Source organism: Scatophagus argus, chromosome 16, assembly GCF_020382885.2.
Source record: "Scatophagus argus isolate fScaArg1 chromosome 16, fScaArg1.pri, whole genome shotgun sequence".
Lineage (NCBI taxonomy): Eukaryota > Metazoa > Chordata > Actinopteri > Scatophagidae > Scatophagus > Scatophagus argus.
This window is the reverse complement of record NC_058508.1, coordinates 7,085,907-7,101,143: the sequence shown is the minus strand read 5'-3', so window position 1 is coordinate 7,101,143 and position 15,237 is coordinate 7,085,907. Positions and strand designations below refer to the sequence as shown.

At 41.2% G+C, this 15,237-nt stretch overlaps 1 protein-coding gene across 2 annotated transcripts; it reads left to right on the top strand.

Annotated features, from left to right (window-relative positions):
• The first annotated feature begins 1,610 nt into the window (after positions 1-1,610).
• zmp:0000000896 (caspase recruitment domain-containing protein 11) lies at positions 1,611-15,118 on the top strand. 2 transcript variants are annotated; one of them, XM_046415312.1, is made up of 25 exons: positions 1,611-1,727; positions 1,913-2,305; positions 4,720-4,962; positions 6,089-6,226; positions 6,721-6,907; positions 7,719-7,857; positions 8,785-8,994; positions 9,176-9,295; positions 9,385-9,510; positions 9,700-9,879; positions 9,977-10,081; positions 10,495-10,531; positions 10,621-10,658; positions 10,755-10,843; positions 10,933-10,979; positions 11,241-11,361; positions 11,694-11,871; positions 12,107-12,230; positions 12,340-12,580; positions 12,747-12,813; positions 12,948-13,050; positions 13,163-13,321; positions 13,458-13,570; positions 13,794-13,909; positions 14,131-15,118. In XM_046415312.1, exons 2-25 carry the CDS (start codon positions 2,299-2,301, stop codon positions 14,336-14,338), a joined length of 3,096 nt encoding a protein of 1,031 aa, XP_046271268.1. In that variant the 5' UTR covers positions 1,611-1,727; positions 1,913-2,298; the 3' UTR covers positions 14,339-15,118. The 2 variants fall into 2 exon arrangements, with proteins under 2 accessions (XP_046271268.1, XP_046271267.1); XM_046415311.1 differs by having other exon boundaries at positions 1,613-1,727; positions 12,747-12,816.
• The last annotated feature ends 119 nt before the right edge of the window (positions 15,119-15,237 follow it).

The window sequence follows — 15,237 nt, the reverse complement described above, 5'->3', positions numbered from 1 at the left end:
AAAGGAAGTTCCTCATATTGTACAAACTACAGCTAGTGAGGGCCAACACAGTTCATACCACCTTGAAGCTCCAGGTCAAACAAAACAGCTGCTGGATCAAAACTGTTCCCTGCTTCAAAACACATCACTCATCTACATTGTCATGTCCAAGGCCGTCAACTGGTTTCAAACAGCTTTTTTTCACTTTTTCAAAAAGATATTGAAGCATCACCTCATTTGTTGTCTGGAGGGCAAAAAAAAAATCAACATAAAGAGCAAAACAATTCAAATATATGGTACAGTTACATGAAAATCTGCACAATCTGTTTCTGTGTGACTGAACTGTCACAAGTTAACACATTCCAGCATGAGCAAACTGTGGGGTCCAGTGCTGCTGTCAATGGCTCCTCTGTGCTGCTGTCACCTCAGAGACAACAGGAATGCTCGTCCACTGCAGCCCTCCCGCCCTCCACAGACCAAAACCAAGATGGACTGTTGGAGGAAGGGGACAGAGTGTAAATGACAAGCAGTGAGGCAAAGAGAAGGAGGGGAAGAAAAAAAACAAAAGGAAAGAGAATGAGGAGAAGAAAACGGTGGGCAAGAGGGAGCACTAAAAAAGACAGAGAGAGAGGAGGTGTGAGTTTGTGAGTAATAACCAAAGGTGGTGTGAAATAGAGAGACAATGACGAAGTGGTACAAGATAAGACAAAAGTGCAAAGAGGAAATAGTTATTTATATGACCTACTCTATTTCCTGTTTGTAAATTATCATATTAAAAATCACAAACAAAACTATGATAGAGAGGTAACACAATCAACGCTACTCAACTAATGTTGTAGAACTTTGTCAGACAGCTACAAACCCCTCAGTGAGTTTTTAAAATAAAATGCTGCTTTTCTGCCCCTTACCTCATAGGTAAATGTGATCAAATCCTGCTGAAAGGGATATCTGTATTTCTGCATACACAACTTCCTGGCCAGTTTATTCCGAGAATATTTACGGACAGCACATCCTCACATAAACTAAACCTACTGTAGTCTATGGGTTGACGAGTGCATAATATAATATCTCTTTTACACCTTCCTTCTACATCATCTCTAATCAGCAGGACCGAGACTCCAACCAGGAGGCCTGTTAATTCACTGAAGACTTAGAGACGAAGGGCAGCCTGACATTTTCTGTCCACATGCCAAGAAAAAGACACATTCTTCTGTCAGACACCCCATATTTCCTGCCTGACTTCAAACTGTAACTGAAGGACACATTTCACACCACACCCTCCATCCGGTCCTGTCCCACATTCAAGAAGCATTCGTGTGAATATATGTTTTGACTTGAGTTAAATTACATGCCTCTGAAATGTCCATTAGTTTGAATTGTGACACAAACACAACTTTCCTCTCATTTAATGCTCAAGGGGCCACTAAGTCTTTCACCTGTTGTAAAATGGTTTTGACTGTAAGCTTTAATCATCGCACTAATTTGTGTGACACTTTTTTGATAAGTTGCACTTGTCTCTACTTGTTTTGACTCATCATTTCCTGATTTTATGTCTACACAGTTAAACCCACTATTGGGTGCTGACGAGTTATCTGGTGGTAGGTCCACAAGCATATAAGAAAGAAACAGTGACGGTGAAACTCTTTGTCATTGTGGATCAGTTCAGTCAGGTTTCCAGTGAATGCGCTGTCTGGTGACTAACCTGCGCTCCTCCAAGGCACAAAGTCCTACAGCTGCCACTCTGTAAGGTGAGAACTTATTTTTGCTCTGGAAAATGACTCACAGTGTCAATGAGTCACATTGTCCTCGTCATATTTCTGTGACAAGCCTTTGTAACAAAACTCACAATTTAAAACTGAATGAGCACACTTTTCACTCACTTTTGTAGAGTTTATTTTTTTAAAATAATACTGCTATAATGTTCAACTCATAGGAGACAGTTCATTGGTTGAAAGCGCCATCTAGTGCTCATGGGACATCATTGATGCGTCGCTCCTTACAGAAACTTTCCTGAGCAGTAAGAAGTCTTACTAGAGGAAATCCGCGGTGATGTGGTGATAAGAGGGACGTTTTCACTTCCTCTTCTCAACCGATTGGCTGGTTGTGTTTGACCAAGCGTGGAGGAGCTGAGGCTGTGCGCAAAGGAGGACCTGTGCGCTCCGCTGCTGACCAGTCAGGTGGCGTCTGCCCACACACTGAGCTCGGGCCTCAGTTTCGCTCCGGACTTCTTTGTGGACCTGCACGGCATGCAGAGGACTAGATAACACACTCCGCTGTACTTGGGTTTAGCTTCAAAACCGATCCAAGCAGGATTAAGACATGAGTGGTAAGTCGGCATCAACACTCAGTATGGCGATGTTTGCACTTTATCTACATCTATTTATATATTATGGTCATATTCGCTTGAATATCTCTGGGAAATGAGTTGTCACAATCACCATGTGGTTACGTGATGAATGGCAGAAGGGTTACAGCAAATTATCGGTATATTATCAGCGATAAGGTTCTCAGGTCCGGGTTCCGGTTTGTGTCAGCAAAATTATGCGTTTTTAGTTCTTCCATTTCATACAATAATCTACCACATCATGTGTATCTCTGTGGCCACTGTGGAGCAGGAATCCACTGAGCATCCACTGAAACTTTACGGGACTTGAACTAATGGTTCAAGTTACCATCACTTTTTTGCATCAATTTCGCGATGACACATTTCTACAAAACAAAAACTTTTTTCTCAATACAGTTAACACAATCATTTTAATCTCCATAAACTAACAATATATTCTCATTCAGATCAAATATAAAATATTATTATAATCTCATATTTATTCGCAAACGTTCACATAGAATAAAAGAGAGAGAGAGAGAGATAAGGAATGATTTTGTCCCTACATCTTCTTACTTGAATAGATCATGTAATTTTGTGTTTTGTGTCATTATTTGTTTATTATTGATTTTCAAGCAGATTAATTAAGCAGGTTTTATGTGGGTTTTTTTTCTTTTTTACCGTTTTCAGTGAACCTCACCTAACTGGGTGTAATCTGTCATTTTTTAAGGGAAGTTAGTGGTAGATACAGCATTGCATTTCAATTTGGGTGTGTATTTTCTACTATTTTGAGTGTAAGGAGGAGGAGTTTGGTGGTAATCACATGAGAACAGTGTCTCAATAGACTGTTTATGGGTAATGACAGAGATTCCAGAGCATCCAGACCTGTCTCAGCCTGCCTGTTAGCTCAAATAGGTCAGATCAGCTGCACAAAGCAGCAGACACTTCACTCTCATTATGAGTAAATAACTTGGATAAGAACACTAAGACACTGGGGATAAATACTGAAAGGGTCTAATGCATGGGCTTAAGATTAATCCTTAAATTGCTTCTAGAATGTAACTTCAAGTAATTTATTCCATACAGTGTATAATGTACGACAAATGGACATCAGAAGTTATCAGAACCTGGAAAGAGAGTTTTTACATTTCTTTCTTAGGATGAAAAGCATTAGAAAATGAGATAAAATGTATACAGTGTTGCATTTCAGAGATGAGAACAGGGAGCTCTCTGTGATTGTAATGGGCTCAGTGCATTTGTTAAACTAATAGTAAAGGACACGTGATATTTTGCTTGCATATCAACACCTCGTTCAGCAATCTCTCACAGGATTTGGAAAGCTTTTCCAACCCTTGCATCAGCGATAACTCAGTCAACCACTTTATCTTACTTGTTACGTGTAGATACTTTAGAAAATAGCTCACAGTCACACATGTTATTATATATGTAACTGCTCTGCATGTTTACTCACTTTCTCTCCTTGTTTCCTCCATTGTGAAGTGAATGGGGCCGAGAAGGCTTTTGTCTGTGGGGCTCTGGTGTGTTTTTAGGTGTGCGATATGAGTCACGCCAGTATTTTCATTCCTACGTTCTGAGACACTGACCCACAAAGTGTCCTCCCCACAATGGTTTATGACCCTCATAAGAGCAGACTTTTGCTCTTGAGAAACTAAATATGTATATAAACCACTGCTTCTGTCACATTATCTCACACTGTAACTACTTAACGAGTTCTTTCCTGATGATGCAAACATTTATTGGCTTTCATCTAATAGTCTAATAATCTCTTCATCTGTAGCTTTTTAAATGGCTTCAAGCTAAATGTTCATCTGTCAGCCTTTTCTTTTGTGGGGAGTAAATCCCCTTGAGCACTCCTCGCTGGATTTCCAGTAATCTCATTTCCCATTCCTTCGCTATGCAACAGATAGGCTCAGTAATCCTTTATGCATCTTAAAGAATGAATGTTATATAGAAATTCAGTGATGGACACAGAGGATCACCATCAGTTTTATTTAAGGTAACTTTGGAGGAATTTTAAATGTTTTACAAAGGTTCCTCATATGTATGTTTGCTTTTGATGTCTTATCTTTTTATCAGATTGAGAGGGTTTAGAAATCATCGCACTAACATACTGTAGTGACCCACTTTTGATGGCTGAGAGTTGCAGAGACACAGATAAGCGTAGTTAGACAAAAACAAACTGCTGGAATTCGCCATGGGAAAAAATATTTTGTCTAGGACTGGACATTAGACATGTTGTGTTTAACAGACATGGTCCAAAATAGCAAAGGATCAAAGCATTTCTCGAGTGACTTAATTATTGCAAGATTATTATTTTTATCTTTTATGAAATCTTGTCTCTGTCAGTTAAGTATGCAGACTTCCTAAACTGCCTGTACATTTTCGATCTCTTGCAGGTGTCACAGTTTGGGCAGAGGAGGAGGACACAGCTCAGGAGGAGGCGCGATCTTCACCCCCCTGGTCAGAGGAGCGCTGTGAGGAGCTTTGGGATCGTGTGGAGGGGGTACGGCACAAGCTCACACGCATCCTCAACCCGGCCAAACTCACCCCGTACCTGCGCCAGTGCAAGGTCATCGATGAACAGGATGAGGATGAGGTGCTCAACTCCACACAGTACCCACTGCGCATCAGCAAAGCCGGTAAGAGGAGGAACATTTTATTTGCAAACTAAATCAACATAGCGACAGCCAACCAGATAAACTGAACATGAAAGCAAAATGCTTATCCGAATGTTTAATTATTTCACCCATCATTATGTGACATTATATATAAGACCATGTTGCTGTTTCTGTATACAGTATGTTAACCATCAACTACATCAAGTAGAATGAAAATTAACTTAAACTTGTGAAGATACTGTGAAGTGCAATACTGAAAGGGACAGGCTGGTTATTGTACAGTTGCAGCAGCAGTGGCTCATGGAGACAAATAAGGTGCTTTTCAGAGCCATAACTCAGTCAAATCTGATTCACATACACTTTGTAAAAGTAGCAAGAGCTGTGTTGCCCTTTGTGAATAAATCTCAACAAATCTTCTTAGAAATCATATCAAAAACAGCCTTATTTATAGCTTAATAACTTAAGTGAGAATTATTAGAGAATAACTTTCTTCATTATCAAAGCAATCCAGAGCTGTCTCTACATCCATGGTTATGTTGCAGTTAACATACTTTTAATGGTGCAGAACATCATGTGAACATGCAATATTGTCTTCATGAAACTAGTACGAATGGTTGCCTGGAAGACAAGAAAGAAACCTACAATTTTACGAGGTGCTTTGAAAATGGGTAGCAATACTGTAGGGAAACCACAGTATATGCTGTGTGGTTCTTTTGTAAAACCACCAAAGAAAAAACGTTGTGTGTGCGACAGGTTGTCAGAGAGTAAAGACAAATGCTGTGGTGAGTGTAACAGGCATGAACTAAGGAGAGAGTAAGATGAGTAAGACATCACTGAGTAAAGAGGAGTGTAAGGAATGTGAAAGGGTTGAAGACAAGCACCTGAGCACCCAGCGCTCATATCACTGCTGTTTCATTGCCAGTCAGTTCATTCATCATGTTCATGTTTGAAATATCTACAGTATGTAACCACAGGCATAAATGAAACCTACATCAAAGAGGTTGCATTTTTATACTTAGAGGTTACAGTACAAAAATACAGATATGAGCTTGCGTTAGTTTTTTCTTTTTTTGTCCTCAACATTGTCCTTGTTGAAGATGCGTGGTTAAAGTATTTTAGACTTTCTTTTTCCTTTTTGTTTAAACAGGTCGTTTGCTGGATATTTTGCGTGGTCAAGGCCAGCGAGGTCTTCAAGCTTTTATGGAATCACTGGAGTTTTACCACCCAGACCAGTACACACAGCTGACTGGACAACAGCCCACACAGCGATGCTCCCTCATACTGGGTAAACTGGGATTATTCTGCATGTTGAGAATTGGTGTGGTGTGATCTCACACGTCACAGAGTTGAATTAAACCTCCCAGGTCCTCAAATTGTTTATCTCTTTGGGTATTCCGGTGAATGCATTTAATGATTTGATTTGACTAGAAACGCTAACTCCAACACTTTTAATGGTTTTGTTTTTAGACACTACAGCGAAGATGCAAAGTTTAGTACTTAAGGGTGTTGTCTTGAGACTGGGTTGGCTGGACATCTAGATGGACGACTGTGTTATCCATTGCATAGCAAACGCACAAAGAGATAAGACATTCAGACTTTCAGGGACCAGGTGCTACACTTAAATATACACTGTACATCGTTTAAAGCGATGCAAGACTATACATAATGTGCAGGACTATACATAGTGCACAAGGACTGTGCAGACTATACACACAGCACAGAAACTATACAAGACTATGCATAGTTCCCCATTACTTATAACCTGCCTCCATTCCCCAGATGAGGAGGGTCCAGAAGGTTTGACCCAGTTTCTGCTTCTGGAGGTGCGCAAACTGAGGGAGCAGCTTCGAAACAGCCGTATGTGTGAGCGACGGCTGTCTCAGCGCTGTCGGATGGCAGAGGAAGAACGCAGTCGTGCGGAGCGTAAAGCTCAAGAGTTACGTCACGACAGACTGCAGCTAGAGAGGTTTGGCTCACTTATGTATTTTAGCTGGTTCCTGTCAGTTTGTATCTTGCTTTTCTGTTGTCAGGCTGTGAAAAGTAAATCAGTCTCTCAGAGACTAATATTCACTGAATTTATAGGAAAGCAATGAGTCATGGAAGAAACTTTTGCCGACAGTTGAGCTAAATAATTTCTTTTGTTGTTATCTTCCAAAGGATAGTGAGAGGAAGGTGTAACATTTTAAAGATTTGAACTTAAACATCCAATTGTAAAATCTATTCACAGAAACACTTGTGTCAGCTGGTCTATGATTGTTTTATACAAAGCGATACTAAAGGGATAGGGGGGCAAAACATACTATTGCTAACATTATGTTTCTGTTGATCTAAAGATTTATTCCATACATGTATCAAGGTATACCAAAAGCCCATTCTCAGTGTGTGTGCTCTGGAGGCTTCAGGTTTCCACATCCCACTTGTATCTGCTGAATGATGGACCAGGATTGGATTCCAAATTATTTGTGATCTCACAAATCTTGTCCCTTAAAATTGGATTTTCAGTTCACAACTGAGGAAAATTTATACTTTCAGTCGTGAATGTGAAAACAGCCTTCTGTTGTCAGACGCTGCGCATACATCAGTCTACACAGTGAAGCCCAAATGTTCAATTGTAGGAAAAAACCTGTTTTTGACTAGAGGGCAACTTTAAGATAATATTTTCTCTTGAGGCTTCAGTGGATGAATTAAAACTACTAGTGAATTCATAATTGAATAGCTTTAATGTAAATCACAGAAAACACGTTGCTTACCTTATGTTGCACAAAAATGATCCCAAGGCTGCGTCAGGACTGGGAGTCAGCCAGTCGAGAGCTGGGCAAGCTGAAGGACAGACATCTGGAGCAGGCTGTGAAGTACTCCAGGGCCCTGGAGGAACAAGGCAAGGCCTCCACCCGTGAGAGAGAACTACTGAGGCAGGTGGGTCAGTTGGGAACAACAGAAAACTGCACATGGTACACGTAAATAACATAATGTTTTAATATTAAGTATAAACTTAATTTAATTAGAATGGTAAAAAGCATATATGTTTTTTCACCACAGCCTGGTTTTTAAACTCATTGAACTTACAGATATTGATTCATAGAAGTTGTCGAATACAACCACCATCTTTTACCGAGAAATTCCTGTGAATCAGTTGGAGCCCCCCTGAGTGAAGTGAGAGGATGAGTCATTCCCTTTCCACCACCACATTCCTCAGCTAATCCTGACTGCAAAAGCAGCTGTGTAGTGGCTGCAGACAATAATAGCAATCTTCTTGTCAAGAGTCCCGCAAAATTATCTCCTGTCTCCTGTTGCTCTAAACTTCAAGGAGATGTTTTAGTCTCTCACAGAGAGAGCTCTCACAGCTCTCTCTGTGAGAGTCAGAAATGGTTGTTTAACACAAGGTCAGTTTGCCAGTGATACAGTATGTTTCCAAAACAAGAGAGCTATTTTTTATGTAAGATTTGGCAAGAACAATGCATTTTTCATTTTAACAGAATAATGAAGCAGCAAATAAGACAGTTCAGGTAAAGCCACTTCAGCTGGCACACACCTGCGACATAGAACAGTGAGCATTTCAAACCAACTGTGTAGATGTTACCAGCCTCACTTTTATTTAGACTGTACCCTGTCCCAACATGTCGACCAGACCACTGAGGTGCAAAACACTTGGCTGTGAAAAAATATTTGTGGTTATTTTTTTTTTCATATGATCATTGTTGTTATTATTATTTCAACTATGGTCCTTTTAACATACATAATCCGTATTAATATAGGTACACTTAATGTATGATGAAAAGTAAAGCCTATAATTTGAAATATCAGGATATGTCTTTATGGCTGCTTTGCTTGTTCTCCATACAGATAGAGGAGCTAAGGTCCAGACTGACAGGGACAGAGAAACTCGGTACTCCAGGGAATGCTACACCAGCAAAAAGAAACAGTTTGCTCTCTAATGGAGTAAATGGTCGCCCACCTGCTTTACCAGAAAAGCCGGTGCATCGTATAGAGGTTCAGAAAGCTGAGAGTAAAGGAACTCAGATGCGGGACTCAGTTCCTGCCACTGGAGTCATAGTAAGTTTTTAAACCTACAATGTTTATCATCTGTAAGTACTTTTAAAACTCTTTTTTGTGTCAGAATCAGCCACAGTACCTTTGTCTCTCCAGCTAAAGATTTTGTGGCATTTTTCAAGTGATGTCTCCAAAGGTGCAGTGTTTTATGATCTCAAAGTTTTCTCTCTGTTGTGTACCTGAGGCTCTGATGGATATCCTGCAGCAGGACCGCAGGGAGTCTGCAGAACAGAGGCAGGAGCTCTGTGATATCATTAGCAGATTAGAAGGGGAGCTACAGAGCACTGAGGAGCACAGGGACAAGGTGAGCAGATGTCACAAATGATCGTGAAGATTAGATATTTAACCTAAATCAGTTGTTGCAGAGATTGTAACGCTGACCCATGTTTGCAGCTGGAGTTGCAGTGTGAGCAGCTACAGCTGAAGGTGAGAACTCTCCAGCTGGACTGGGAGACTGAGCAGAAGAGAAGTGTGTCCTATTTCAACCAGATCATGGAACTAGAAAAGGAGAGGGACCAGGTCAGTGTCTGTATCCAGCCTGGACTCATGCCTCACATGTGTAGTCGGGCCCAGCACAGCTTCTGACCGTCTTTTAGAGTGCATTAAAGCACCATAGTTGTGTTGCAGTTGACTTTCTATTCAGCCTGGTGCGAGTTTAATTTCCCCAAGTTTTAATACCATGCAGACATCTTTTTTCTTTCGTACCAGGCTCTCCATAGTCGCGACAGCCTGCAGTTGGAGTACACAGACTGTCTGCTGGATAAGAACCGTCTACGTAAACGCATTGCAGAGCTGCAGGCCAACCTGGAGCAGCAGCAAAGGGAGCTGGAGAGAGAGAGGGAGAGGAGCCGGGAGCAGATGGACCAGAGCAGCCCCTGTCTGCACTGTGTACGTAAACCACACAGCAATATACAGTCGTAAGCTAGAAGCACAGCACTGTCTTTCCGCTGAAACAATATATATATCGTCCCCTGTGTCTCCCTAGTCCCACCTGTCCCTGTGCAGTGAGGACCAGTGCTACGGCCCCTGCTGTTCCCTTGGACTGGACCTGAGAGCCCAGGCCAATAGTTCCCGTCTGCTTCTGCGAAAGGTCAGGACTGGTGTCCAACTGTTACTTGTATTCACACCAACAGTGGAATCACGGAATCAACACATCTCTGATTTCAATCAGAGGTCCTTATTGTTGAAATGTTGCTCTGTGGTCCAACATGGAGTTGAAGCTACCTGTTTATGTAGTGTAAGCTCTTCTTAAGGGATCATTTCCAAGGTTCTGAAGAGAACAACATGAAGAGAACAACATGCCTTCTCCCGTTGTTATTTGCAAGGAATGCAGCTTTTGAACTGCCAAGCAAATTTCTTCACCTGGACTAGGGTCTTTTTATTGTCTAGAGTATGAGACACTATTGTACATTCTTATGCAACTCTTAGCATGTCAGTACCTGCACAATACCTCTACCTCAAAATGAGGTCATACTGTTTTCTCTGTGCTTTTCTGTGCCACAGACGCCCTCTAGAGGCCAAGCTAATGAAAACTCTGAGGGTAAGTTGGACGCAGTGACACCTGGAAGTTGATTTGTACAGGAAAATACTTGTACTTAAGCGCTTTATTTACTTTATGCTCCTTCACAGATTCTCATTCCAACTCAGAGGAGAATCTACTTTTGTCAGTGAGTATCACAGCTAAGCTCATTAGCAAACAGGAGCTAAAGAAAAAAAGACAAGAGTCAGAATCAGTGTGATTTTATATACTTCTCTACCCTCAGACAGAAGACAATGAAAAGGAAATAAATCGGCTCTCCACATTTCCTTTTCCTCCCTGTATGAACTCCATCAACCGACGATTCAATATAGAGTGAGTTAATCGGCCCCACATGCCAGTGCTTTCAGTATGTTTGTTCACCTATATTTAATTTGACTATCCTTTTTTTCTGCTCTGAAAAGGTTTGACTTGGAGTCCTGGGGCAGTGATGAGAATGATAACATTACAGGTATATTTGATTCTGTCAAGTTTTGCATGAACAACTGTCAGAGTCTTCTCTGCAAATAAAGCCCTCAGGTACTCAATAACCTCTGTTATTTATCAATCATGCAGAAAAAAAACAAATTAACTTCTAAAAATTGTTAATGATTGACTAATTGTTCCATTTGGCATCAAATTACAATAAAACAGACCAGATAATGTGCTGAATCCAGTCCTGGTGTTTCTTTACATTGTGAGAGGAAGTTATGAGGCTCTCTGGTGTTTTCAGGTGAACACAGTGAAACTTCTTTGTGGGATTCCTGTAACTCCCTGCACTCTCATCTCTTCCCCCCCGACCTTGTCAACCTGCCTGCAGTCTCTTCACACCAACTCCATCCCAGGCTTCCAAGGTACAACCTTGGAGAGGTCCTGTCTTATAAACTACAGTAGAAAACATTTTAGGGGATTTATTTATGTGGGTATGGTGCGAATGTTGGTGCATTAACCGTGTTTTTTGCAACTGCATGATCTTAAACTGTTTGTGGGAGCCTCAATATGCAACCAAAAATTAATTTCTAGCAGATATACTACAATAGAGGTACAGTAAATAACTGACTCCCATTAAGGAGCTTTTAACTACAGAAAGTGAGCTTTTGGAGTTGAAATACTTTTGCTGAATCTTTGTTGATTATACACGTCACACCAATCTTATCAATTGCTGACCATCCTCGCCATCTTTCAGGATACCCCCTCGCTCCCCGTCTTCAAGCCCACCCACTTCACCTAAGCAGAGAAGAGCCAGTCTAGCTGATGATATTACGATAGTTGGAGGAAACCGAACAGGAATCTTTATCAGCCATGTGAGAGCTGGTTCCCCAGCTGAACAATTTGGACTAAAGGAGGGCAGTGAGCTGTTAGAGGTGTGTGTCTGTATGGTGAATAAAACATGAGTGAGGTTGTGTGTGTGTGATACCTTAAAAGCTTCATAGGGCGAATGTTTGCTTCAGCTAATGCTTATATATTTTATGAAGAGATGTGTGATTTTTTTTGCAAGATCCTTGACTGCAAAAATGAAATGAAATGTAAGAAGAAATAAGAAGAAGAACTGAAGGTAAACCTGGAATATAACATGCTGTTTTTCTTCATGTTATCCAGCTGGAGAAGGTTCTGTTTGGTGGGGGCAATGTACTGCTGAGCCAGTGCACTGCTGAGGTAGCCCACTTCTCTCTGCAATGGTGGACTGAGCTCTCAGCACTCAAACACCAGAGTAACCCAGAGGGTGAGTTCATTTTTTCAGAGATTTAGAAAAGTCAATACAAAACAGGAACACTGTATTGCTGAAACCTCTACCCATGACACACCTAATGTCACGTTCATCCATGTCTCAGCATACTCCAAGCTGTGCTCCCAGCTCTCGGCACCTAATTTTATGGGTGCTGACTCCTTCTATGTGCGTGTAAATCTCAACATGGAGCCTCACGGTGACCCACCTTCTCTGGGTGTGTCCTGTGATGACATTATACATGTCACAGACACACGGTACAATGGAAAATACCAATGGCGCTGTTCCCTGGTGGACCCACACACAGCCAAGCCCCTGCAGGCAGGAACAATGCCCAACTACAACAGGTTTGCCAATCAGACCTTCATTTTACTGCTAAATTAATTCAGATACTAATTCAGGCCAGTGAGGATTTTTTTTACAGTAGTTCTTAAAGACATAGTTTACACGTGTAGTATGTGCAGAACTATGTATATATATGTAAAACTTGGATTGTACTATTTTCTATCTTAGGGCCCAACAGTTGTTACTTGTGAGGCTACGAAAAATGGCCCTGGAGCAAAAGGACTTAAAGAAGAAGGTGGTAAGACAGCTCATATAATGACATGAACAGGAAATTCAAATTCAGTAGTTTACCTTTACTAAACTATTACACAGCTGGTAACCACAGTAAACAGATCGACTGATGTTTATTTTACCTTGATTTTGCTGTAGTTCTTGAGGAAACCAACTGGACGTGTACGATTAGTCAAGGCAGTAGACCCTAGTTGCCGTGGGATTGGTTCCACACAGCAGGTCCTTTACACTCTCAGCAAACGTAAGATCCAGCCATATTGTTACAAGAATGCAACAGACCTGAATGATAAATCTTTTTAAATGCAAGTTCTTTGCATGAATATGAACACGTTTGTGTGTGCCTGTCCCCTCAGGTCATGAGGAGCACTTGATACCGTACAGTGTAGTGCAGCCGGTGCAGGTTCAGACAAAGCGGCCGGTCATCTTCTCCCCATCTCTGCTCTCCCGTGGTCTCATAGAGAGGCTGTTGCAACCAGCAGAGTCTGGTTTGAAGTTCAACACCTGCCCTCCAGGTATGTACACAGCAAACACACTTCATTGCACACATAATGCCTCAAACGCAACTGAACAAAAAGGTAATTTTTTAACTGCTCATCAAATGATGGACCGCTGTCTCCTTTTCCGTGCTCTGTTGCGTGTGGTTTACAGAGCCTATTCAGGCTTCAGAGAGACAAGACAAGAGAGTGTTCTTGTTGGATTCCTGCAGTCCAGAGCAGGCTCTTGGCATACGGCTGCAATCAATACAGGATGTTATCAGCCAGGTAATGACAAAACACATCATTGTTGTCTTTCTTTCCAGGTGACATTTTCCTCCTCCACCTCCTTATTAGCGAACTGCACTGCACTTTTCTCAGTAATTGTAGGTGAACCAACCACAACTATTACCTGTATCACCTGTACATTTTATGGGAACAGAGGACATGGTAATGATAATGAATATGCATTGTCATAAATTATCCAAATTTTTGTCTATATCTGTCTCAGGACAAGCACTGTCTGCTGGAGTTGGGGCTGCCCAGTGTTGAGGGCTTGTTAAGACAGGGGATTTACCCTATCGTCATCCACATCCGCCCTAAGAGCAAAAAGCACAAGAAGCTGAGGTATATGCACATTCACTTGCTTTGTATGTACAGTAAATTCAGTGCTACAGTGTACTTCAGATCACAGCAGCATAATAGCACATCTCTCTTTCTTGTCCACGTTTTCCATACACTTCAGATCACTCACACGGTGTGGTATTTTCTTACCTTACAAATGTGCAAAAAGTCTTTTGAAAGAACCCAACATTTTGTTCTATAATTTGATGCATCACTTGAAACAGGAAGTTTTTTCCACGGTGTGGAGAGGACAGCATAATGGAGGAGGTGTGCCAAGCTGAGGAGCTGCAGCTGGAGACATTACCCCTGCTCTACTACACCCTGGAGCCCAGCACCTGGAGCTGCACTGACGAGCTGCTGGCAGCCATACGCAATGCCATCTACAGCCAGCAGAGGGCAGTAGCATGGGTAGAACTAGATAGGCTTCAGTAGTAGCGAGATATAGAGCGTACATATCCACAGTGCAAACGAGATTCTCCTGGCTTTGAACAAACAATCTGGCAATTGCCAGCAGGCACCAAACCATAGCCATGTTTCTATAGAGGATTAACATTTAGTGTTAGATCATCCCGCTATTCTTAGTAAGTGGACCAAGATCAGCTTTGGACCTACTTTCCCCTTTCAGTCTCAGAGGAGGTGAGATTGGGTCCATGCAAATGCATGCAAACAGGACTCAGCTATATAGACAAGCTGGACTGGCAACAATTGGAGAAACAGATTTGAGCCACACAAAGAAGGTGCATAGTACAGACCCTACTACACTTACAGTTTTATTATATAAATTTACTCTCAAAATATTCTGAGATGACCACAAAAGGTACCCATTTTTAAAGCATTTGTGCCACGTCGGTTATTTCAGTTATGATGTGAATGGAAAGTTAAGCTGTGAGAACACAAAAGAGGGACAAAGGTAATGGGTAAAGGGAATCGTAGTACCTTGTAAGCAGGGATGTGGTGGAGAGTACAAATCTGCTTATTCACATTTTATATTTACAATAAAGACTGTCTTTCTTTTTCTGCTCACATAATCTCAAGGATGTAAACTGTATTGTGTCTATCACTGAACCTCAGTAAGTGCTACATTTGTGTTTACACTACATTGTACAACAAAAGCCTTAGCTCACTGTGACCAAATGGTTTTGTTTTTTACTGCCAAATCTTTTTTTCTTTTGTAACCAGTAAAAAAAAATAAAATAAATTATTATAAAATAATTGATTTTTACTTTACTTGTGTACTCAAATACATAACAGACCTGATCTAATTGTTGTTCATTTAAATTCAACTATGACAGCCCAGTAACTAGACCGATTAAGGAAACAATATAAAAACA

Bases quoted from the DNA above. Each gene is read 5' to 3' on its own strand.
- zmp:0000000896 (XM_046415311.1), top strand. The intron at 6,908-7,718 runs GTTTGGCTCACT...AATGATCCCAAG, and splicing joins GACAGACTGCAGCTAGAGAG to GCTGCGTCAGGACTGGGAGT. The intron at 8,995-9,175 runs GTAAGTTTTTAA...TGTGTACCTGAG, and splicing joins TTCCTGCCACTGGAGTCATA to GCTCTGATGGATATCCTGCA.